Consider the following 26,553-nt stretch of genomic DNA (forward strand, 5'->3'; position numbering starts at 1 on the left):
TCTTGTTTACATGGCTCACTCTAATCATCATCTCTTTATTGTCTGCCAAAACCTAAGGGAAAATTAACTAAAACTTTCTTAATCAGATCATTAATCCGCCTAATCCCTATTTTTATATTTAATCTTTTCCTCCTAATTTTAATATTCTGACAAAAAAATAAAAATAAAAGATGAAGAAAGGAAACAGGCAGTTGCCTTCTGAATGCCTCGCCTGAAAACTTTGCCACATCACACATTATTGTTGTTTTCATTTCCGATCTCCAATCTCTGCTTTCTTCACTCTCTTGTAACTTTTCGGACATTAAGTTGTTTGTCTATGTGTGTGTCTGATGTCTTCTTACAGCAATTCAAACCCGGAGAACTACAGTTCATCCAGCGGCGTGAACTCGCCGGAGCTCAAACTATACCAAGCTTTCATCTTCTCTGTCCCAATCTGCTTCACTTTCATCATCCTCTTCGTATTCTACGTCATTTACCTCCGTCGTGGCAGCGCCGATTTGTCTTCTCTCGGAATGCGAACTACTTTCCTCCCCGGAAACTCCATCTCCACGGTACTCATATATACCTTTGTTTTGATTGGGTTTTAGTTCTGTAGTAACTGGCCGTGGGTTTTGACCTGAACAGGCTGAGTTAGGGTTAAGCAAAGAGCTGAGAGAGATGCTTCCCATTGTCGTCTTTAAAGAGAGCTTCTTTGTAATGGATTCACAGTGAGTTTCTTTTCCCTTCTCTTAATAAATTAATCCTTCTTTTTCATAAATTGGAACAAGGGTAGTGATAGAACGTTTAAAAGGTTAGTTTTGTGAATTAAATAATATGTTCTTACAATGGGGGAAGAAAACAAAGATGATATATATTTACATTGGGGTCTATAGTGTTCTGTTTGGCTCAAATTGAATTCACTTTGTTACTTGAAATGGGACACCAGTTGCTTCCATGATCAGATAATTGTAGGAGGTTTATGGCTGTGGTATATATTCTAGACAATTGTGTATAGATCTCAAGTTCTCATACTCCCTGATAGTCTGAAATAATTTGTTACCCCAAGTTGTGTAGATCATTGGACTTAAACCTTGTTACTGTGAGCCAAACTAGAACCAAGGAATAAACAGATTTGGAAATTTTGAATTACAGATGTTCAGTGTGCCTTGGTGACTATCAAGCAGATGACAAGCTTCAACAGATCCCGGCATGTGGACATACTTTTCACATGGACTGCATTGATCTTTGGCTCACTTCACATACCACTTGCCCTCTCTGCCGTCTCACTCTTATCCCGACCCAATCCCATCAAAGCCAAGAAGATGATCCTCCTGTTCCCAGTCTTAGGACCCCTGATGGAGGAGTATCAAGTGACCCGGAACCTCAGCCAGACGACCACGGAAATGATGTCCAAGAGCAACAATGTGATCCAAGTGAGAATGATCGAGATGCAGAGAGCTCTGAAGAAACGCAAGAAGATGAACGAAACATCATCGGTACATCAAGTGGTGGTGGTAACTGTAAACTTGGTTAAAGATTTAGAGCTTGTGTTCAGTCCTTCATGTAACTGTAAAGCTTGTAACTTGTAACATTAGTGCGTTAGAGAGCTTGATTCATAAAAGAAGCAGACACTTTGGTCTTGATGTTAGAATCAAACATTTGAAAAATGACCTCTTTCCACTAGGCCTGAGCCTTTTTACCTCCTGACTGAAGCCCCGACCTTAACACGAACCATACTCATCCCATCTGTTATACAAAAAATCTCCGAACGGATTTTAAGAGCTTGGTACTTCGGGTTTGGGTACAACCTGAACCGAAATCCGAATTAAGATCCGAAATTAGTTAAATATATAAATGTTAAAGTAATAATTTAGATATTTCAAAGTATTTTAAAGATTTTTGTAATCTGTTTTATTTGTTATTTTTTAATACCTTCAGTTAGTTTAGGTAGTTTAACTAATATTTTCTGAATATTTTTGTAAACTTTTAAGTTTAAAACAGAAAATATAGTTATAATCCAAACTGAATCCAATAGGATCCGAACCGGAACTAATCCAAAAATTAGTAAAACCCGAACGGAAGTTACAAATATAATATCAAAAATCCAAATCAACCAAACCAAATCCAACCCGCATTTGAATTACTTTCCACAGAAACTTGACTCCTTATCATCTGTGTTGTTTACTCAGCGCGCTAAAACAAAGAGTAATATGGTCTGTTACAAAAGATACCTAAATAATGAAATATTCAAAAAGGGTTTGATCTTAGCCATTGGCTACGGATAAGGCATAAAAGAAAAAGCAGAGTCAAAGACTCAAAGGTGGGTGAGAGAGAGAGAGAGAGAGAGAGAGAGAGAGAGAGAGAGAGAGAGAGAGAGAGAGACTAAATCAATCAAGAATTTAGGAGAGGGAGACGTGTTTCTGCTGATTCATCTTTAGGGGCCAAGAACAAAGCTTGTATTGTTGTCCTCTGTCTCTGCTTTAATGCTTTCTCTTTCTCTCACTTGTTTGGTCCTAACAAAGATTCCTTTCCTTGTCCCTCGGCAAAGATAAGGATCTTTAAACTTGTGTCATCTCGTTGCTGTAATAATATCAGAGAAATCGAAAATGGGTTCAACAGTTCACTACTGTTGTGTCTCAAGAGGCAATCAGATTCTGTACGGTTACAACAATGGCGGAGACCACCACCGTAACGAAAGTCTCGCTGCCTTGTGTTTAGAAAAGACTCCGCCTTTCCACAAGTGGTACTTCGAAACCATAAGTAAGAGGACCTTCGGGTTCTTGATTGAAGAAGATGGGCTCGTGTATTTCGCCATTGTTGATGAGGTTTTCAAGAGATCTAGCGTTCTTGAGTTCCTTGAGAATCTGAGGGATGAGTTAAAGAAAGCAGACGAGAAGAATTCAAGAGGAAGCTTCTCTGGGAGTATCAGTTTTAACAATGTTCAAGACCAGCTTGTTCGAAGACTCATAGCTTCGTTAGAGCGTGTTGCTGAGAGTACTAATCATCTCACTTGTCTTCCGTTATCATCACCTTCCATTGATGGTGCTGGACAAAGCGATGTGGCTATTTCCACTAAAGCCCCGCTTTTGGGAAGATCCAACAAGCAAGAGAAGAAGAAGAAGAAAGGGAAAGATCATGTGAACACATTGAGAGGCGTTGAGGTAGAGGAACAACGGAAATCTACTGATAGAGGAAACGTTACTGAGTGTTCTAATGCCTCATCTGCAGCAGCAGCAGCAACATATGTTCCAAGAAGGGATCGATCTAGTGGCTCGCAGAGCTTTGAAAAGAAGTGGCGGCGTCAAGTGAAGATTGTTCTTGTCATTGATGCAGCTATTTGTTTGACTCTACTTGGTGTTTGGTTGGCCATTTGTCAGGGCATTCAGTGTATACGTTCTTGATTAACAAGCCCTCTTCTCCTCTAAGTTCTTACTTTCACCTTGATTGATTGGTCTATTATTCTCTCTCATATGTATTTCCTTTTCTGTAATTCTGATATAGATACTGCAGTTCTGTAAGAGGCTCAAGTTTCCACCTGGGTTTGTGTATGTATGATTTGTTGAATTGTGTTGGAAGTAAACTTGAGAGTTAACTTGGAGCTCAAGTTATACTTATCCTATTTTAGTTATGATTAGGATAAATATGGTTTTACTAGTGTATTTAGGAAATATAAAGATCTATATAAGGAGATGTCAGCTTGTGACATAACTTAAGCGTTTTAAAGATCTTGTGTGAGCTTAAGAATTGTGATACTTTCTTAAAGCTAATAATAAGGATTGAGTCATTCTTATTTGATCTTCTTGAGTTATACGTTTGAGGTTAAAACAATAATTGGTATCAGAGCAAAACCATGGGAGAGATAACAACATCGAGTTCAATGGCGATAATCAAAGATGCAGGATCCTCGTCTATCAATTGTCCGATGCTTACTTCAAGCAATTACACCGTCTGGGCGATCCGGATGAAAACATTGCTTAGAGTGCACAAAGCTTGGGATGTTATTGAGAAGGAATCAGATGAGATGGATAGGAACGACATGGCTGTTGCCCTACTTTTCCAATCCATACCGGAAGCACTGATATTACAACTGGGGGACCTAGACAATGCAAAGAAAGTGTGGGAAGCTATCAAATCACGTCACATGGGAGCAGACCGGGTCAAGGAGGCTAGATTACAAACCCTAATTGCTGAATTTGATCGCTTAAAGATGAAGGACTCAGATACAATTGATGATTTTGTGGGGAAAATATCAGAAATTGCATCTAAGTCAGCTGCTCTTGGAGAAAAGATGGAAGAGACGAAGCTAGTAAAGAAATTTTTGCAGAGTTTACCGCGAAAAAATATATACATATAGTTGCTTCTCTCGAGCAAGTCTTGGATCTTAAAACCACAAGTTTTGAGGACATTATTGGTCGTATGAAAGCCTATGAAGAAAGAGTATGCGAAGAAGAAGAGGATAAACAAGATAACCAGAGCAAATTGATGTATGCTAACACGGAGAATTCACAAGGAAATCGTGAATATAATGGATACAGAGGCAGAGGTGGTAGATTTCAAGGCAGAGGAAGAGGTCGCGGTCGATCATACAGAGATGTTGATATGTCAAAGATCACTTGCTACCGATGTGATAAGAACGGTCACTTCGCAGCATCATGCCCGGACCGTCTGTTGAAGCTTCAAGAAACATATGAGAACAAAAACGATGGAACTCATGAAGCTGAAGGTCTACTAATGCATGAAGTAGTATACCTTAATGAAAGAAACGTCAGACCTAAAGAATTTGAAGCTTGTAAGGACAGAGAAAATGTTTGGTATCTAGATAATGGGGCTAGTAACCACATGACTGGGAACCGTAATTACTTTAAATCTCTAGATGAAACCATCACTGGAAAAGTAAGGTTCGGTGACGACTCGCGTATAAACATTAAAGGAAAAGGATCGATTCTGTTTCTTACCAAAGAAGGCGATAAAAAAACACTGGCTGATGTCTACTTCATCCCGGACCTAAAGAGCAATATCATCAGTCTTGGTCAAGCCACAGAATCGGGTTGTGATGTTCGAATGCGAGGAGATTACCTCACTCTCCATGATAAGGATGAAAATTTGATTACTAAAGCCATCAGGTCGAGAAACCGATTATATAAAGTGAGTATGGATATAATAGAAACGAAGTGCCTACAACTAATCAGCCACGATGATTCTACTATCTGGCATGCGAGATTTGGACATATAGGTACAGAAGCCTTGAAGAAAATGGTGCGAAAGGAACTAGTAATTGGACTACCGAAGCTCACAGTTGAAAAAGAAACATGCGCATCTTGTATGCTTGGCAAACAAGCAAGGCGACCGTTTCCTCAGGCGAGCTCATACCGTGCACCAGATATATTAGGCCTCGTACATGCCGACTTGTGTGGTCCTATCAACCCAGCCACACCAGCGAAGAACCGGTACATCTTTGTACTGATAGATGACCATTCTAGGTATATGTAGTCTATTCTCCTAAAGGATAAAGGATAAGCGTTTGATAACTTTAAAGCGTTCAAAGCAAAAGTCGAGAGTGAAACAGGAGTTCGTATTAAAACATTCCGAACTGATAGAGGGGGAGAGTTTACTTCTTCAGAGTTTAATCACTTCTGTGAGCTATCTGGGATAACAAGACACTTAACTGCTCCATATTCACCTCAGCAGAACGGCGTAGTAGAAAGACGAAACAGAACGCTTATGGAGATGACTAGAAGCCTGATGAAACACATGAAGATACCTAACTATCTGTGGGGAGAAGCAGTACGACACGCCACTTACTTGATTAATAGAGTGTCGACTAGAGTTCTTGATAACCAAACGCCATACGAAGTGTTTAAGAAAAAGAAACCAAGCGTGACTCACCTACGCATTTTCGGATGTATTGGTTATGTTAAAGTGGATATACCGCATATCAAGAAGCTTGATGACAGGTCTCGAGCACTAATACATCTTGGGACCGAACCAGGCTCCAAAGCATATAGGATGTTCGATCCCACTCATCAAAAAATAGTGGTAAGTCGAGACGTTCACTTTGATGAGACAAAGCAATGGGAATGGAACAGGACAGATTCTAATGCCAGTGAGGAACAACCAGGAATGTTCAAAGTCACGTTCGGGGAGTATGGAAACAATGGCATACAAGAAGAAAATACAGAGGGAGAAGAAGAAGTCGGAGAAGAACAGAACAATGAAGAAACAGAGAATACTCCTAATATAGTCATACATAATGATGAAAGTGAGATAATTCCACTAAGAAGATCAACAAGAGAGACGAAGCCACCAAGTTACCTTGCTGATTACGTTCAACTCACGGAAGAAGAAGAATGTGAGCACCTGTTACTCTTGATAGATGACGAACCGTGGTGTTTTGCAGAAGCTATAAAGGAGAAGGTCTGGAGAGAAGCATGTGAAGATGAATTAGCTTCTATAATTAAAAACAAGACGTGGATCTTAGTGGATCTTCCAGCAGGAGCAAAAGCCATCGGGTTGAAGTGGATATTTAAGATAAAACGGAACGCTGATGGATCCATAAGCAAATACAAATCAAGGTTAGTAGCTAAAGGCTATATTCAACGACATGGCATAGATTTTGAAGAAGTTTTCGCACCTGTGGCAAGGATAGAAACAGTAAGGTTCATTATCGCATTAGCTGCATCAACTGGCTGGGAAGTACATCATTTAGATGTCAAAACAGCTTTCCTTCACGGCGAGTTAAAAGAGACAGTGTATGTGTCACAACCTGAAAGATTTAAAGTTAAAGGAAGTGAAGATAAAGTGTATAAGCTGAACAAAGCATTATACGGTTTAAAACAAGCACCGAGGGCTTGGAATGAGAAATTAAACAATGTTCTTCACTCATTTGGTTTCGAAAGATGTCACAAGGAGCCTTCACTATATCAAAAACATAAAGACGGACATACACTCCTAGTTGCAGTATATGTAGATGATTTGCTAATTACAGGATCAAGCAAACGAGTTATAGACGACTTCAAGGTGAACATGGCAGAAACATTTGAGATGAGTGATCTAGGAAGATTAACATATTACTTGGGAATTGAAGTAATGCAGAGTGACGAAGGTATTACTCTCAAACAAGAGAGATATGCTTCAAAAATATTAGATGAAGCCGGTATGAACGACTGCAATGCCGTGCAAGCTCCTATGGAGTTTGGACTCAAGCTATCCAAAGCACAAGACGAAGAGGATGTTGATGAGAAAAGCTATCGAAGGATGATTGGGTGCCTGAGGTACCTGCTACATACACGACCAGATCTCTCGTTCTGTGTAGGTATGCTAAGCCGCTACATGCACAAACCAAAGAAATCACATGCGGTTGCGTTAAAACAGATACTTCGGTACCTAAGAGGAACACTCTGTTTTGGGCTGGTGTTTCGACGAGAAATACATACAGAGCTTGTAGGATATAGTGATAGCAGTCACAACATTGATGAGGATGATGGACGAAGCACCACCGGTCATGTGTTCTACCTTAATAACTGTCCAATTAGTTGGTGTTCACAAAAGCAAGAAACAGTGGCGTTATCATCGTGTGAAGCTGAATTCATGGCAGCTACTGAGGCTGCTAAACAAGCCATATGGCTGCAAGAGTTGCTTAACGAGGTTACTAAGAGAGATTGCGGAAAGGTGGTGATTAACATCGATAATAAATCTGCTATCGCTCTTACTAAAAATCCGGTATTTCATGGAAGAAGCAAGCATATACATAAGCGGTATCACTTCATTAGAGAGTGCGTGGAGAATAATCAAGTCGATGTGCAATATGTACCAGGAAGTAAGCAAAAGGCAGATATCTTAACCAAAGCATTAGGAAGATTAAAATTCAAAGAGATGAGAGAGCTTATTGGAATTCAAGATTTGGAAGAAGTTAACTTCAAGTTTAAAGGGGAGAATGTTGGAAGTAAACTTGAGAGTTAACTTGGAGCTCAAGTTATACTTATCCTATTTTAGTTATTATTAGGATAAATATGGTTTTACTAGTGTATTTAGGAAATATAAAGATCTATATAAGGAGATGTCAGCTTGTGACATAACTTAAGCGTTTTAAAGATCTTGTGTGAGCTTAAGAATTGTGATACTTTCTTAAAGCTAATAATAAGGATTGAGTCATTCTTATTTGATCTTCTTGAGTTATACGTTTGAGGTTAAAACAATATTGTGTTCATATGATTTAGTGAAACCAGGTTAATTCTGTGGGATTGATCTGCGGCCTTCTTTGTTCCTGGCTCTACATTTGTTGATGTGAATGGACAAAATTTGTGTGTTTGGATCACGGGTATAGTGCCGTATTTCAGAACTGTGTTCTCTGTTCTGTCAGATGATATGTAGTAATACCTAAAGATATGAATGTTAAGTAATAAATGTATTGTCACAAGTCAATAGAAGAGGATTATATTACTTCCTATCAAGTGAAATATTGCAATCATACTATTTCAATGAAGATTTTGTTTTCTTACATAGAACCAGTATCACACACTTGCAAGATAAACAACAAATACGTAAAAATAGTCTTCAGAGTTTATTTTTGTCTTGAAGAAATAGAGGAAAAAGGAAAAGAGAAATAAGAAGGTGATAAGTACACCTCACCTGAATCCTAACCATGGTTGGTTGGTTGGTCAATTGTTTTAGTTGATGTTAAGAGAAGAACCTAAAGGTAACCAAAATATCTCCCGAAGAAGCAAAAAAAAAAAAATCATGCAAATGCAATGACCTCACAGTCCATCAGTAGGGTTGAGAATATGAATCTAAATCTTGAATCTTGAACAACATCTTAATCTAAAGTTTTTTTCAAGCGTGACTATAACTCCTGAGCTTAGCCACGGAGAATATTCATGGATGTCACAAACACCATTCTTTCCTTTCTCCTCAAAGGAAGTTTGTGTTCCTTTCTTTCAGTTATAACTTTCTAGATAAAGACATTTCCTAAAGAACATGGCCCTACACCTAATAACCCAAAGACTACACATTGAAATGAATATTGCGGGAAATCCTTTCCTTTTTCTTGTTGATCAGCCAACCCCTAAGATTTTGAAGTTGAAAAGATGAGTGATGCGTATGACTATGGTTCAAGTTAAACCCCTATGTGAGACTTAACTGGAACTTGCAATACCCAAACTCAAAACTATTGTCTCTTGCCTATAAAAACTATTATTGATATAAAAAACCCACTGAAAACTATATAATAATAATTATAATGTCACCACGGATTCATCTCTAGTATAAATTAAAATCAACCTTTAATGCCTAATTACAACAGAATAAAATAAAGATTTGAACAAACGAGTACAACCATCACCTAAGCAGCTATAAATCAGAGGACTGCATACATAAATTTATTGGAAATTCCGAATCTTACATCTTTTCGCTGCTCGATTTAGTTAATCTGAGTAAGGAGCCATCAACATCCCATTCGCCTCCAAGCCGGTTCTATTGCAATCGATGAAACTCTTGCAGAAGAAAGGAGGGTTCCAAAAGCACACCTGATAAAACTTTGAATCCCTTACGCTATAGCCCATTCCTCCCTATAAAAGTGGTTGAAATGGTAAATATTATGTCTAATGATAAAACGGTAATTTAAAACAATTAAAAAGGAGTTACCTGTTGGAGATGAACAATCTCCAACACTTGGATGGCCAAGATCTAGAGCACCCCATCACAAGAACAGGAGGAAGCCTAACAGACTAACAGAGACCTCAAACGCAACACACTTCTCTTCTAAGAACTAGAGATATATTCAATATACAAAGCTGATAGCGACCAGCGGCTATAGAATGATGCTGCAATAATAAGAACAAAAACTGAACAAACCCCAAAGCAAGGCCGCACATATAGAATGTGGAATATAAGTATTATTAGATGCAACACATTACAATATATAGTTGTCGAGTATCCTTTATGTCTAGGTTAATACATTTACATAAGAGTCCTTTCCATATCTACTTTTATCTTTGATACGCCCCCTTAAGATGGAGAAACTCTTGTTACTCCAATTTTGGATGTTTCTTGAAGGAATTGTTGTCATCAAATCCCATGTTTCATACTGTATTTAAGCATCATACTCTTTAGACATTGCTTTACGCCAGAGTTCGTCTTTTAGAGTCTGAGCTACAGTACATGGTTCTTGATTAGATTGCTTCTGTGACACGGTGAAATTAAATTTGGAATTTGGCTTGACAATCTTGTTCTTCCCCTTTGTTTGTATCTGATGACGATTTTGTGGTGGTTGTCTAATGGTGCCGGAGTCGGGATTTTGTAGGTTATGGGAATTTTGAACATTTATCGATAGTTGAGTTTGTGGTTCACTGGCTGAAGAGACACGGGTTTGGGTATTTTTGAGGTGATGGATCTGAATTATGAGGTTGATGGTTTCATTTATTTGGTGAGTTGTCTGGACCGTGGGTTGCGGTCCGTTTTGACGTGGAGCAGTGGGCTCAGAAGTAGAGGAAGAAGAAGAATGAGATTAAGAGTCAGAGGAAGAAGAAGATACATGAGTTGAGGCAGCGACGGAGACGAGATAGGCGACTGTGGGTGAGGATCTAAACATGGGAATGCAGGTTGCTGCCGAGACGTTGATATCTGAAGAGGCACACAAGTAACTGAATGTTGATACGGCGACTCTGAGTTTGCATCATCGACATTGGAGCTAGAAGTACCATTAGTCACAGGTGATGCAAAAGGAAAGACAAATTCCTTGAAAACGATATGCCTCGAACACTACAAGAAAACACAACATTAACGACCGCAAAATTCATAGTAAGTTCGTCGTAAAATAGGCTTTATGAGGAATTAGCGAGGAAACAAGTTTCGCTGTTTTTCGTTCATTATAACGCATGTTTTCTCGCCAATTCATCGTAAACTAGCGAGGAACACATTTCGTCGTAAAGACGAAGAGAAGCATTGGTTGTAAAATCCACATAATGTTTCCACGTAAGGAGGACACTACATTTCCTCGTAAATACCTCAAAACTTATTCCTCGTATATTACACGTAAACCCTTTCACGTAATATATTCGTTAAACTTTCCCAGTAGTGTTGACATAAAAGTTTTCCTCATAAGTTCCTCGTAAACTTTTCACGTAATGTACTCGTAATTTAGCTACAAATTTACTTTGATTATTTATTTTCCAGAATTAAAAAATATAATAAAAATTATTTAATTTATTAATAAAAATATAATTTAAAAAATGTAAAAACAAAAAAATATTTTATACATAAATAAGTTTTGAATTTATAATACAACCAACGAAAAGAAAAAAAAATGAACAAAGGATCGTTCATCGGCCGGTAGAATTCCTCACTCCTCTCTACATCCGCCTCGTCATGTGCGCCGGATGACTCTCCTGGAATGGGATTTTGTTGTTGCATGTTCCTCAACAAGGACTCCCATTCCGGATTTGTAGCCGCTACAACGTCCAAGAAGTCGTCGAGTCCACCCATACGAGCTGTGAACGCAGATCGCGTCGAGTCTAACTCGTTATGCAGTTGAGTGACTTCATCATCCCGTCTCTGACCATAAGACGATGTCGCTCTCGGAAAATCGTTGACGGAACCAATCCCCAACGTACGTCCCTTTTTCTTAGGGACAACCTTAAAAACAAAAAATAAATATTGTTAGTAAAAAGTTAAAGTTAAATTAAATGAATAATAAAAAAATTTAAAATTTAAAAAAACTTACCTCCTCGTAAATCCTATCCACTTCAAGTGTGGATAAGGTGATGGGTAATCCGTCGGTGGACTGCTGGGTCAGCTGGGTCTGGTGGTCTTCAACCCGACCAACCAAGTCGTTGTAGATCTGCTTGGACCTAGCATCTAGAAATTGGCCCGCCTTGTTCTTGTGGGTCCTCTCGTAAAGTTGCAAAATAGACGGGAGTTCTCCCGTCTCTTTGGCCTAAAAAACATTTAAGAGAGTTAAAATATATATATATATATATATATAATACTAATTAAATTAAATATTTAATTAGCATATCATGATGGACACCGGCGTGGAGTTTTTGACATGTAGAGTGAAGCATCGGCCCGTGGTCGTGCTCATTTACCGTCTGACGGGAGGCAGAGCAAGATTCGGCGACTCTAATGGAGTCAGGATCCCGCCAATAACGGATGAGGTCATCCCACACCTCCGTGGTGAGCTCAGGGGGTTTGCCACGCTCATACCCCTTCACGATCCAGTCACCCTTCCAGTTGGCGACTGTGTCCAACAAGCGAGCTTTTCGCCTTCGCGTTGAACGTTTTCTTCACCTTCTCATTGACTCCCATGGACCAATGGTATTTTTTCTGTAACAGAAAAAAATATTTAATTAAGAATTAGTTTTAAAAAATTAAAAATTCTAAATCACAAAAAATTAAAGCATATATAATTAATTAATAGCAACTTACAGCGAAAATTTTGAACCACGTCTTTCTGACATAGATCGGCGTCTTTTTCCAGTTCGCATGTGGCACGGAGAAGTAACCTTTGATCGTCTCGGTTATGTTATGAGCAACACAAGTGTCAACCCCAAACCTGAATTTAAAGTTTAAATTATTTATTATTGTTATAAAAGAATTTAAAAAAAAATGTAACGTACGATAAAGTTCCGTCCGGTCGGTCGAGGTCTAGGACTGATAAACCTTCTCTGACTGGCTGAGCGAGAAGGTCCTTGACAGTGTACTGAGAGTAAGGAGCACTCGGCGTTGGGATGAATCCCGGCCAGCATCGGATGAGCCATCTGAGGAGGCACAAGAGGATGCACCTCTGGGACATGAGCATGAGGAGCAGGTGGTGCAACGAATCGAGGAACCGATAGTGCACCAGAAGGAGGTGACCGAGAGACTCTCTGAGAAGACTCAGTCTCGGGGACAGTCTCCGGACCCGAAGAACCGGGAGCTGAAGAAGACGGGTCTAAACGACTACCAGGCTCACCGAACATCTCTCTGTAATGGGAAGTAAGACTGTTCTTTCGAACTGTCTGAAAAAATATATTTAATTTTTAAAATTAACATCAACAGTAAATACCAAATTCTATAATTAACAAATTCTATAAATCTAGCTAAATTCCTCGTAAACTTCTTAATCAACAACATTAATTAACATAAAATCCGTAAACCTATCTAAATTCCCTACACTAACCACCTAATCTACCCTAAACTAATCAAATTAGAGAGAAAATATAGAGAGTACGTACCATTGCTATGAAAGAGAGAGGAAGTGGAGACGAAATGGAAGTGATAAGCTCGCGTGTATATATAAGAAATTAGTAATCCTTGTAATTTCTTCGTAAAGTTAAGAGGAACTCGTGAGGCCCGTATTTTCATTTACGATGAATTAGCAAGACCCACGTTTTGTTTTCTCGTAACGTCCTCCTATTACGAGGTGTTTACGGCGAATTCAGCTTACGTGGAATTAACGAGTCCCGCGTTCTTTATTTTTAGGATTCGTCGTAAGTTCCTCGTTAGTTTACGAGGAAATAACGAGGATTATGTTTAAATCCCTATAATCTGAAACCCCAAACCCCATCTTCCTTATCTTCTACTTCATATATTCCAAACCCCAAACCCATCTTCCCTTTAACCTCAATCTCTTCTTTCCATTCCCCCCCCCCCATTACCTTACACAAAATCAAATTATATAAATAGAATTTAATGATTAAATCCATCAAATCACATGCATTAAGTCTGAAAATCAATCATATTTAAAAAAAAATACATCACTCGGATACATCGACATTCTCGTCATCACTAGAAACATCATCATTTTCATTAAAATCGTCTTTAACAGCTTCGTCTGTGGCATCGTCGGTAAGATCTTCATACTCATGATTATGCGGATCAATGAGAAGGATGTCATCAATTTGTTTTTCATGCTCCTCGACATCATTTATATGTTCTTCTTGCAATGGTGGTTCTTCTCCACTGATGATTCATCCACGAGGTGTAATTTTGATCACGGCTAACCAATTTATTCCCGAATCTCTCATATGAGGGTATGGAAGGAAGCTAACTTGGTCTGCTTGTGAAGCTAAGATGAAAGGCTCGAATTTTTTGTATGCGAATGTTCCGTAAGGACATGTAAAGGTTGTCTTTTCTTGATCGTCAGGATGTATAGGGATTTGAAAAAATCCAGAGTATCTGTCAAGAAAACAGTAGTATTGGTGAATTGCCAATCTTTCCAACATTTGATCAATGAAAGGTAAAGGGAAGTGATCTTTTCTAGTAGTAGCGTTTAGCTTTTTATAATCGATACACATTTGATGTCCAGTGACGGTTCGCGTGGGAATGAGTTCGTCTTTGTCATTCTTTACCGCAGTGATTCCGTCCTTTTTTGGTACAACATGCACGAGGCTAACCCAATTGCTATCCGAAATCGGGTAAATGACTCCAACATCTAGAAGTTTGATTATTTCCTTTTTAACAACTTCTTTCAAGTTCGGGTTCAGTCGCCTTTGGTGTTCCACTGACGATTTCGAACCGTCTTCTAGGTGAATCCGGTGCATGCACAGATCTGGAGAGATGCCATGAATGTCTTCGAGAGAGTACCCGAGGGCCTTCCGGTATTTGCGTTGTTTATTTAATAACAGCGCAAGTTCTCCGTTCGTGAGGTTGGCGTTCACGATTATTGGGTATGAATCTTTATAGAGAAAGGTATATTTGAGTCCAGCGGGCAGTTGTCTTAACTCAATCTTTGGTGCCTTTTCGGGATCCCATTCCTTCGAGGAGGATGGCTGTCGATCGACAGCTTTTAGTAAATATCGATTAACGTTTATTTCTGAAGCATCATCATCTATGTCATCGATGCTTGCAGTTTCCATGCTTGCGTCCATTAATCGTGTGTATTCCTCAGCTCTACTATCGACACTGAAAGTTTCCTCTTTACTAGTTGTGAGTACTTTCTCCAAAGGGTCGTCTGAGCATGAGTTTATGAAAGATTCTTCAGCCAATTCACAGATGTCATCCACGTAGGAAGTCTGTTTATCGATCAAGGGTCGTCTCTTCAGGTTGTCCATGTCGAAAGTCATCGGAATGTTTCCAATGTTTAGACATATCCTACCCTCTTTGACATCGATTATCGCACCTGCAGTGGCTAGGAATAGTCTACCCAAAATAAGGGGATCCTTTGGTTCATTTTGGTATTTCAGTACTACGAAATCCGTTGGGACGTGACAGCCGTTGATCCTTATTGGCACATCGTCAAGCACTCCCACGGGTAATCTAAGGGATCTATCGGCCTGAACCAAAGTTATTTTGGTAGGTTGAACTTGTCGTATCCTAGGGATATTGCGACAGAGTGTGGCACAAGGTTCACGCTGGAACCTAGGTCACAAAGGGATCGAGGAAAATTTTTGTACCGTATATTGCAATCCAAAACAAAACATCCCGGATCGGGTCTCTTGATCGGGATCTCGCCTTGGATAATTGCACTTACTTCCTCCGAAACCATCAGTGGCAGGAAAGCTGTTTGATACCATATCTTTTACATACTTTTTTATTGAAGGTGATACTTTTATCGCATCACTCAGTGGCATTTCCAACGCGATCTTATCGAATGCTTTCTTGCAGATTGCTTTATCAAGCTCTCGTTTAGTTTTCGTCTTATTAGGAGGGAAAGGTGGTAGAGTCGCATACACTTTTTCTACTGTTGTCCAGCAGGAATCGGGAGTCGATCGACATCGTTTCCAGAGTGTCGTTCGATATTCAATGTGGTTTGTCGATCGACGTTTGTTCTTTCTTGTCGATTGATTTCGATTTCGATTTCGGCATCCTCTTCAATTTCTCCTTCTTCTTCCTCGAGGTTGATGGCCTCTCCCTCAATGTTGGGCCTCTCCCTTCCTCGAGGTATTTCTGACTCGGTATTGGGATCATCGAGGATTATAGGGCGTGACCTACTTTCATCGGTTTCTTCAACTACATCATGTTTCTCTGTTGATTTCTATTGCCCTCGAAATGAGGTGTTTTCCGCTTCTCAATAATACGGCATTAACTTGACGTTTTGGGTTCGCGTCAGTCCGCCCAGGGAGACGTCTTGTCTCTCTTTTGATAGCGGTTGCGTTTTCCGCGACCCGACTGTCTGGTCTCTTAATATGTTCACTTAAAGCGTCAAACTTCGTCGTCAGCTCACTGAAGATTAAATCTATCTTTCCGTTCAGGTCAGTGGCTAACTTGCGATTTCCCGTGAAAGCTTGGTTTAGCCAAGATTTTGCTCTGCCTTGGCGTGATCCAACAGTAGCATCATAATTTTGGGTAAAGCTATCGGGGTTAGGGTAATTATTTTTCAAGTTTTGGCTATCTGCGAAATCTATTTGTTGCTCTAGTCCAGATAGGGTGCCATCATCAATTAGGTAAGTTCAAAATCGGTTATGTCCCTCAAGAGCAGGATGGGGTGAGTTTGGATGTTCTCCAATTTCGAGTAAGGGTGACTCATCAACTGAGTCAGATTTCCTTCCTAACTCTATGTTCTTCGTACTGAAGTTCCCTTCACTGGCTGTGTCCAGTGTGATCTGGTAATGGAGGTTAATACCTCCGTAAAAGGTATTAATGAGTTGCGGCTCTGAATAGCCATGGTGAGGGCATTCAAGTTGGTAGCTCTTGAATCTCTCTCATGCGTTTCTGAATGATTCCTGTGGACCTTGACGGAATGTGGAGATTTTCTTCCTTACATCCCAGTAGTGCGCCTCGTCGAAGAATTGATTTATAAAAGCGCTTCTTATCTCCTTCCAACAGGTCAGAGATCTTGTTGGTATTTGGTCTAGCCATTTTCTGGCGTCTCCATCTAAGGAAAAAGGAAAGAGTTTACAAAGATTGTACTCATCATTCATCAATTCTTCTAGATACTCGATGTGACCGTGCGGTCGCTCTGAAACGGTCCCACGAAAAGGGTTTTGACGTACCATAATTAAGTATTCAGGACTGATCCCGATTTTTTTGGTATTATCTTTTGGTAGTCTAATTGCGGATCTATTGGAATAGGTCCTTCCAGGGTTTAAGTAGTCTTGTAAAGGCAATTTCCATTCATTATCTCTTTCTGAGATAAATTTAATTTGAACAGGGATTTTTCCTGTTCATTCATAATTTGGTTATTTGCGTTGCTTAGTTGACCTTTAGGTTTTCCTAGGACTACTCTTTCATTAGCATCATCGGTAAGAGAATACTTACTGCTTCTGGCAGGGTGCTGTCGATCGATGTTTGATCTGCATCGTCGACCGATATTCCCGTCGACTTGTCGATCGATATTGCTCTCGCTTTGTCGATCGATATTTCTACCGCTTCGTCGATCGATGTCTGGCCGAAATCCATGTTTTCCATCTTGCAGCTCCTGTGCCAGCAAGAAAAGAGAGAAAACTCTTAGCAAATTTAGTAACGAAATCTAGATTAAATTCTAAACGTAATCTGATGGTAATAAGAAAGAGTCCCCGGCAACGGCGTCAAATTTGATATCACTCAAATTACCTTAAGGAATGAATTACTCTTTCAAATAAGAGGTTCGGATGTAGTACTTAGGGATCAAATCCACAGAGATTCTAGAATTAGACAATAGAATATGGTCTTAAAATAAATCTAGATTAAATGGTTTATAAGTTTTAAAAGCAGTAAATAGATTTGTGAGCAAGTTTATTGCTCGATTGATTTGTTTTGAGGTTGTTAACAGTTGGGTGAAGTAGCTAGATTCAGGTATATTCTCAGGTATGATAAATAATACTTAATTTGGAAATTATGAGTTTATTAATATTAATTGTTCTTGAATTCAAACTAAGGTATAATCTGTTTGATTATCTAATTTGGATCTCGGACCTCAACTCTCATTATTTTGGTCATGAGAAAGTGTCGATCGATAATTCTTTGTGAATATCGATCGATACACCTTTCAAAATATTGATCGACATGGCTATCGCTGTGTCGATCGATACTTCTTCCAGAAAGCTTTACGGACGGGTTTGATTTGTATTCTCTAATTCACTAGACCAAACTCTCGTCTGTATCTAGTCAGTTAGACCATACTAGTTATTTTCAGGTATTGGGTCAAGCAATGGCTTGATCCTAATTAATCATAAGATCTAAGTTTAAAGGATGATCAATCCTAAACTTAGCTTTAAGCATAACTAGATGATTGAAATATATTTCTAAACATCCTAACAATTGTTGTATCAGTATTACATTTATCAACCTATTTGAGAAACCTAAATCTAACAGTAAAGACTACTCAGACATATTCATGAAACACATAGTTATGATGGTATGAATAATACTTAGATAAATAATAGTAAAGTAAACAGAAATATGAAAACATGGGAGTTCAAGATCTTCTCTGTTTTTGCAGTAGATGATCTATCTCTCCAACTAAGCTCTCCTCTTTCAATGTTGGTTTCTTTCCTCCTCCAAAACTAGGTCTAAAAAAGGTCTCCAGGCAAATCTGCTCTAAAATAATACAAAACCCTAATAAATAGCCTAGGCGGCCATGGACTAATGATGTAATTATTGAGACTTTTGTGAAACTCGAAATCTTATAATTTGTCATTAATTCTCGGATGGCTTCATAATCGATCGATACGAGGGACTCAACATCAATCGATATTTGGTGGTGACTATTGGCCGATATTGAGCTGCGACCGTCGACCATCTCTTGCTTCCAGCGAAGCTCAGAAGATCTCCAAAAAGCTTCAAATGCATCATTTTCTTCCAGATGGTACTTGAACCTATAATTGCTCTAAATAGACTCTATATGGTAATAATATATCTTAAAACATTCATAAACCATGGTTAAAAATGGGTAAATCCATGGTCTATCAGATAGATGATGTCTATACAGATTTGAGCTCCAAGATAGAATCTCTGAATGCAAGACTGAAGAAAGTAGAAGTTGAGGTAATCTTGACAGGAGAGATTGTTCAGAGGCATGAAAGATACATTCAGAGTAAAAGAGATGAATCATTAAAGCACCACATGAATGCCATCATGGATTATGATTTCTGGCAAGTGGTTAAGGAGGAGAAGCTTCAAGAGGGCGATTTCCAAGTCAAAAGCTCCATGAGTTTCGGAGGTTCACATTGGTGCCGATCGACGCCAAGCAGTGAGCATCGACCGACAGAGTCAGACGTACATCGATCGACATCAGTTTCTCCACATCGATCGACAGAGGATGTTGCAGCGTGCGACAGTCGGAATCCGAACTCACGAGGATTCACAGCTAAACACCCTCATCCACCCAAACCCTTCCATATTAAGAAATCTGACATCGATCGACACCCAGACTCCACCGCCTACCGACACAATGAATCTAGCACCGATCGACAACCACCACTGATCTACCGAGTGCATTTACTAAAGATAGACGTAGCGCGACTGAATGCACTCAGAAACCTATCTCAACCTTCAGAACACATGGCATATAACTTCGAACAGCTTTCAGGCGATGCACTAGAGCCAATGCAAGTTGATCAGACTTCTGAGAGGAGAACCTTGAGGAAAAGAAAGGAAAATGTTCCTAAGCATCTCAAATGAGGCGTTAATGAGAAGGAGATGGATAGCTTCACCAAAAGAGTTCCCAAGATACCCTTGGAGAAGACATTCAAAGAGGCTTACTTTCCCACATGTTGTGGATGTTCTTCAGGGAAACCAATGAAACTGAGTAGGACATACATAGGATCTTCAATCAGATCAAAGATAAGATGAAGTAGAGGATTACTCTGAAGAAGAAGAGCGATCCTGGAAAATTTGCAGTGCCTTGTTTGGTTAAGAGCATTGAATTTCCATGTCGATGTGTGAGACATGTTAATCAGTTAGCATATTACCCAAGGTAATGGCAGACCATCTGGGTCTGAAGATAGAGCCTTCGCAGGATTCATTCACTTTCATGGATCATTCTACGGGAAACTCATGAGGAATCATCAACGACCTTAAGGTACAGATTGGAAACACACTAGTTCCAGTTGACTTCCATGTCCTGGAAAACAAGCAGAACAAGAATCATTCTCTGCTGCTTGGGAGAGCTTTTATGGCTACTGTAGGAGCAGTTTGCAACATGCATACAAATTGTTTTTAGGGTGTTTATAATTGTATGTCTTTTAAAGGTGGATGAACTGATTTTATTTTTTCTCCACTAGATATTTCCCATGTATTTTACAAAGTTGAACTAGTGTTAATTGATTCATTTTTATAAGGGTAATCTATTTCATTTTCTTGGGAATATGTTACAAACCATGTAAAGAATGGAATATTAGTTTTTATTTTATTCATATGATGATCATACCAATTTTCTAGATAACTAATAGTTGTTTCTTTAGTAAATGTTTTAAAATACCATTGTCTTTTATTTTTATTCTAATGAGATATGAATTTTTCTTTAAGATATTTTTTTATCAATTTCAAGAAAATTTGAAATAACATTTAACACATTTAAAATCTGAGGGTGTTGGAGAAGTGGGAAAACTAGATCCTACTTCAAATTTCTGAATAGGTTCAGCAATAGGTGCCTGAAAATTGATTGGAGTTTTTTTCTTAATTCCTAATTAAATTTTGTTCTACACTTTCATCTGATTCAGTACTAGCTATACCAGTTCTGTAATCAGAAAAGGAAGATCTTGGGTAAAAGAACTAATTTTTAATGAGGATGGTTCTCTAAAGGATCCAAATTTTGGTAAAATTATACCATCAGTTCGTTCAGTTATACTAGTAATAGTTTTTTGTTTAAAATTCTTGCTGGTTGGGTAATATCAATTTTCCATTGATCAGGAATGGTACTTCCTGTCCATTTTAAACACTTTATTTGATCAATAAATTTAACATTGCATCAAAAAAATATTAATAACAATTCTATATTACTAAAATACTATGAATATACTTCACAAGATGAACACATAATATCATAACCTATTTAACATCTCAATATGCACACATCAAAATACTAATAAATCATATCTCAATAATATTTAGATGACCATTTTTAGAAAAATATGACCTGCGTTAAACATGGATGATAGGCTAGGTTAGTTTTTAAAACTCTAAAAATTAAAATAATAAATTCAATAAATAAAAAAGTATTATAAAAGTTTAATAAAATCTAATATGTATATAATCTATATATAATTTTGTAAATATATGTGTATATATGCATATAATTAACGGATTAAATCAAAAATCCATTCCAAAAAATATTAATATTTGTGCTTTGTTTTATTTTTTACAGATATTTGATATTATTATTTATTTTACCTCATATAATTACATATATCTGATTTTTTTGTCAAATCAAAATGGATAACGAATTGAATTAAAATTTAGAGATATTTGTCAGCCTAGAATGGACATATCAGAGTGGTCATTTAAAAAAGAATAAATGATGGTCGGTTTTGTTTAGTGTTTAGATGAAGAGCATTTCTTCTCAAGCTGAAACTGCGTTGACTTTTTCATCATTGTTCTTTATTTTGCCCTACCACTCCACTCTCACCATATTGTATTATGTAGTGTGTGACTGTGTAATCTCTGTGCTTCCAACTATACAGAAATAAAGCACAACTAATAAAATAGTGAGTTTGGTTTACTGAATACAACTCAATATTGCGTTATGAATTTTATAAAATATGCAAATATATAAGAGTAACGATTGGTGGTCAATTATGATATAATATATTGATAGGCGATAGCATCGAACTTCGTCCACCATCCTATTCACTATTGATAATAGTAGGCTACACAATTTAAACGGTTTATGATAGATGATATAAAGAGTGTGATTGGTAAACTTAAGAGTAAAAGAGAGCAAATTAAATGGTTAAATGGTGAAAATCAGAGAGAAATTAAAAAGGCAGAAAGAGTAAAGAAAAGAAAACTAAAATAAAAGTATTTCACTTTTATAAAATATTGAGTAAAATGTAGTGCACATTTTTTATACAGTAAGTAGAGTAAATAATGAAAATTGGTATTTGAAGATGCAAAGTCTTTTTTTTTTTTTGACATAGATGCAAAGTCTAATAAACATTTTTAAGCAGTTGGAATTACATCATGATCTATTACAGTGAATATGTAGAATATGATAATGAGATATAGCTGAACAGAGGATTTAGAAACTGAATCTAGAATTGAGTTGGAACCGATCTAAAGATTACTTGGAAATTAATCAGTTGAATATTTACCTTAGAAAAAAAAAGAAATCTCATCACATAAAGTTTTTAATACTTAGTAAAGTTTTGAAAACATTCCATTTTATGGAGATTTGGGGATATCTTTTGGGAGGTTAAGATTATCCGATTACTACTGGGTATATGTAGACGAGTTTAACACATGTATTTGGAATATCACTCTTGAGTCGTACTTTTAGCATAAGTATGGTTTTGCTTTTAAGGTGAGTTAAAACACAAAGAGCTAAGAGGAGATGCTCTAAGATCTTGTATTCGATCTTAAGACGTGTGAAACTAGTACAATAGGTCAAGGGTGTCTTGATTTTATATATTGGGTATTGTATTTAAAGAGATGCATGTAAGCCACTTTAAATGAAGCCTAATAAACACACATATCTTTGTAAAGATAATCTCTGATGTAATTTGTGTTATATAGTTCATACCATAGTTCTTACATTTATAATTGGTATCAAAGTGATCACCCGTTCATTTGTATAACAGGTGAGATCAGTAGAAGAAATGAAAAACTACCATGAATACGTATCAAGTGTCAAGATATATATTGTTGTTATGAAGGAACATATGCATGTACTTGAAGAGAATGCAAAACTAAAAAAGAGATATTGAAAATGCAAAGATATGAAAAATAGTTTGAACCAGTTGCAAGTGTATCAGGATATGCTAAAAAGACTATGCGAAATAGGATGATCGAGATGTATTTGAGAAGCTGAGTTGAAAACCGGATCTAGAGCTGAGATGGAGCCGATTTAAGATTACTTGGGAGAGTAAGAAGTTGGAAATTTACTTTGGAAAAGAGAAATTTCATTAAGGAAGATTTTCAAAACAGTAGAGTTTTAGGAAATATTTCATTTTATGAAGATTGAGAATATGTTTTGGGAGGTTAGGGTTTGCCGATTGCTGCAAGGTATTAGTAGGTGAGTTTAATCTATATATTAGGGATATCACTCCGGGTCATATTCTTACCATGGTTTCATAGCTTGTAATAAAACACAAAGGGTTAAAAGGAGAAATTTTAAGGTTTTGTATTCGATCTTAGGACATGTGATGATACTACAACAAGTTAAAGGTGTATTGATTTTGTTGGGTGTTCTGCTTAAGGAGATATTTTGCAAGTTCGCTTGAAGAAACTTTAGTAAATATGCATATCTTTGTAAAGATAATCTTTGTGTACTTTGTGTTATAGTTCGTGTCATAATTCTTGTATTTATCTTATTCTATTTGATTGGTAACATTTTTGCTCAACTAAGAATAAATACATATCTAAAATACAAATTTATTCTATAACTAACAGTCCCACCCAAAGACGCAAAAGGAGTGTATATATTCGCGTGCTCTAGCCTCTAGATGTAAATGATCGTTGGTTAAGTTAGGTATGGTAATCCGTTTTCAAATATATAACTTATACATCTACGGTAAAGCGAATGAGTTTTCCAATCGGCAAGTAAAACAATTGTAACCAGATAAATTTTGTAATATCCACCCAAAATTTCGTAAAAAATAAACATTTAATTGGCTTGTCTTCACAGAGTATTTTGGGGTTGACTAATTATAAGTGTTCCTTTCTAGAAACAACTTTGCACTAGACATTTCATTTTCCCCACTTGATTGAGTAAAAGCTCCATTATATCGTGCACAGTCCTAACAACTCGTATCAAAGGGCGAAGGAAGAAACTTTTTATATAAGGAAATACCTTTTTATAACAATACTGGTGGAGGACCTAGCTAGTTATTATTTTTTTCTATTGAATGAGAAACTTTACATATATTAACCAAAGTAATAACTACATATATGAGATGGATAATGCAAGAAGATTGAAACTAGAGCAAGGATTTGATAATACCCACTAAAAGCATACTTTTTTTTCCATTCTTATCTGAAATCTCTGACGTGAATACGAAATTTAATACGAACGAGAACTTAGTCTAATCATAATACACGTATATATTTGAAATGTTTTCAACTCATATAAGGAAAAAATTAAAGTGGAACACTTGGCTAGTAAAAGAGTGTTAAGTTAGAAAACCCGATAAGTCGGCACTGGACAGCAACGAAAATTTTGAAAAGGGAAATTAAGAACTGAACAAAAAGGGACGGTGCAAGAGATGCGTAATGACGGGGGACTGTGATTAGTGTGAAGTGTAATGGTAATGGCCAGCATTGACCCTTTTGACATATGGCACCCTGTCACTTTTATAAACTTTTCGACTTTACGTTTGTGTAATGGTTGATCCCAACCACGAGGTTACTTTAACCAGTTGGAGAAAAATATTCTTGTTTGTCAGATATGCGTACCGTTCCATATAAAGATATATGCACTATGATAAGAGTATCTAAACGTGGATTTTTAAATGTATATTTCTTATAAATGTAAGATGCAAAAAAATTTATATTCTGACCCAAAAAATTATTAGTTTGTATTTTGGTCCGGAAGTTCTTTTAATTTTTTTTAAAAAATTATATAGATTGCCATATATTGAGGTGCTTACGAGTATATTCAAAATCTTTGCGTTCTCTTAGGAGTTATTATTAGATAGTAATCCGCGCATGTGAAATTATTTATTAGATTATTTATTGTATGTTGTACTAAAAGATTTGTTATATAGTTTTTCTAGGGATGAACATTCATATATCTGTTCGGATTCAGTTAATCTTTTCAAATTTCAGATTTTTAGAGTTAGAAATTTAAATTTTATTCGGTTATTTATAAATTTTAGTTTGGATTTGGTTCGAATTAATGCGGGTTCGATTCAGATATTGGATTTGTAGGGTTAGAAATTTAAATTTTATTCGGATATTTACAAATTTTGGTTTAGATTTTGTTCGAATCATTGCGGGTTCGGTTCGGATTCGAGTTTACCCATTTTAATTATGTATTTTTTTTAACAAAAATCCAAATACACTTAATATTAAAATAAAATAATATAAAACATAAAAATTTCAATAATTTAAGACTAAATATTTACATTTACATAAAAGTTGGTTCAATTTAAATATTTGGATGGAGAACAAATAAATATTTTCAGTATTTTGAACATTTTTTGTTATTTTTAGATATTTACTTGTGACTATGTTGATAATTTTAGATATTTTCATATTTTTGAATATCTAATAGATTATGAATTTAAAATGATTAACATATTTAAATATATAATTGTGATTTAGAGTTTTTTGGTATCCAAAATATTTTAATTTGGATCAAATTCGGATCTGGTTATATGGATATTAAACTTGTAGATCCATATGAGTACTCTTAGTTTGTGTTTAGTATTACTTTCAGATCTAGTTCAGTTCGGTTCTTTGGATCCAGATGTTTTACCCAGACTTACTTTCTTCTACTAATATAAAGCAAAATAAAATAAATGTAAAACAACTTTCTCGGTTTATTTAACATACATAATTATTGGACTATACCTTAAAAATACCCATAAAAATGATTGAGAATCGTGTCAATATTTTTGGACATGTTGCAAAAATGATGTAGTCTAAAACCAATAACCTGTATTTTCTTATAAAACATTCTTAGTAAACATAATAAAAATAGGATACAATCGAGTAAAAAGTGTTAGAGTTGCGTGGAAAATAATGTGATATCTTCACCCATCACATGAATTATGTTCTTTAATCGATTTCATGATTTTTTTTTGTTTTCTTTTAAAACTTTTCTGATTTCTGATTTTTTTTGCAATCTGATTATGTTTCTAATTTTTTGTCTTATATGAAAATTTCATAAAGAAAACAATATTTAGCTTAACTAATGATCTGACTTTTTGTGTGGTATTTTATACCTCAATTTCTTTAATTCATAACCAATCACAATTATTTATTGTCTTCATGTACAGAAGCTTCAACCATGGCTAAGTTCGTCAAGATACGAAACTTTCAATTTCTAAAAACATTCTCATTCCATCATTTTAGTTGATGTGAATCTTAACCACTTTTTAATTTTTTTTCTTTCAAAATGATATTATCCAGTTTTTATATGGAGAAAACTTCAGTTCGCTAATACAAAAGTTAAAAATGCAAGAATTAGAAATGAATTGTTTTAAAAAAATAAGTGTGAACACATTAAATTGTATGCGGTAAAATTAAAAAAAAATAGTATATAAACACATTAATTTTTAAATAATTATGAAACCGACATGTCAGCATATTCAAATTGAAAACGATGTGATGCTGTCACCTGTCCAATACAGTATGAAAACATTAAATGATAATGCTTCAGATGGAAAGTCCGTCTAACTAAAGTAAACAATACTCAAATTAAACAATATATAGGGGATTGAACAAACGATTCTAAATCTTTGACTTCTTTATCCGTCTAACTAAAGTAGTTCATATTTTCATATAATGTTTTTTTGAAGAAAGGTAGCTTCGATGGAAGTCCTTTTGACAAACTCGTTTCAGCATGTTTTCTTTTCTTTT

At 36.6% G+C, this 26,553-nt stretch overlaps 2 protein-coding genes across 2 annotated transcripts; both read left to right on the forward strand.

Moving 5' to 3' along the window:
• The first annotated feature begins 41 nt into the window (after window positions 1–41).
• LOC106421206 (RING-H2 finger protein ATL58) lies at window positions 42–1,620 on the forward strand. Its single transcript, XM_013862059.3, has 3 exons — window positions 42–551; window positions 625–707; window positions 1,132–1,620. Exons 1-3 carry the CDS (start codon window positions 330–332, stop codon window positions 1,511–1,513), a joined length of 687 nt encoding a protein of 228 aa, XP_013717513.1. The 5' UTR covers window positions 42–329; the 3' UTR covers window positions 1,514–1,620.
• Window positions 1,621–2,210: 590 nt separating this feature from the next.
• On the forward strand, window positions 2,211–3,543 carry LOC106421015 (phytolongin Phyl1.2). The gene has a single exon (XM_013861864.3). It carries the CDS (start codon window positions 2,586–2,588, stop codon window positions 3,378–3,380), a length of 795 nt encoding a protein of 264 aa, XP_013717318.2. The 5' UTR covers window positions 2,211–2,585; the 3' UTR covers window positions 3,381–3,543.
• Window positions 3,544–26,553: the final 23,010 nt, after the last annotated feature.

The sequence above is a fragment of the Brassica napus genome, chromosome A9 (assembly GCF_020379485.1).
Source record: "Brassica napus cultivar Da-Ae chromosome A9, Da-Ae, whole genome shotgun sequence".
NCBI classification, from domain to species: Eukaryota; Viridiplantae; Streptophyta; class Magnoliopsida; order Brassicales; family Brassicaceae; genus Brassica; species Brassica napus.

Coding starts and splice junctions, on each gene's coding strand:
- LOC106421015 (XM_013861864.3), top strand. CDS start 2,586: ATGGGTTCAACAGTTCACTACTGTTGTGTCTCAAGAGGCAATCAGATT.
- LOC106421206 (XM_013862059.3), top strand. CDS start 330: ATGTCTTCTTACAGCAATTCAAACCCGGAGAACTACAGTTCATCCAGC. Junction 552..624: donor CCGGAAACTCCATCTCCACG/GTACTCATATAT, acceptor TGACCTGAACAG/GCTGAGTTAGGGTTAAGCAA. Junction 708..1,131: donor TTCTTTGTAATGGATTCACA/GTGAGTTTCTTT, acceptor TTTGAATTACAG/ATGTTCAGTGTGCCTTGGTG.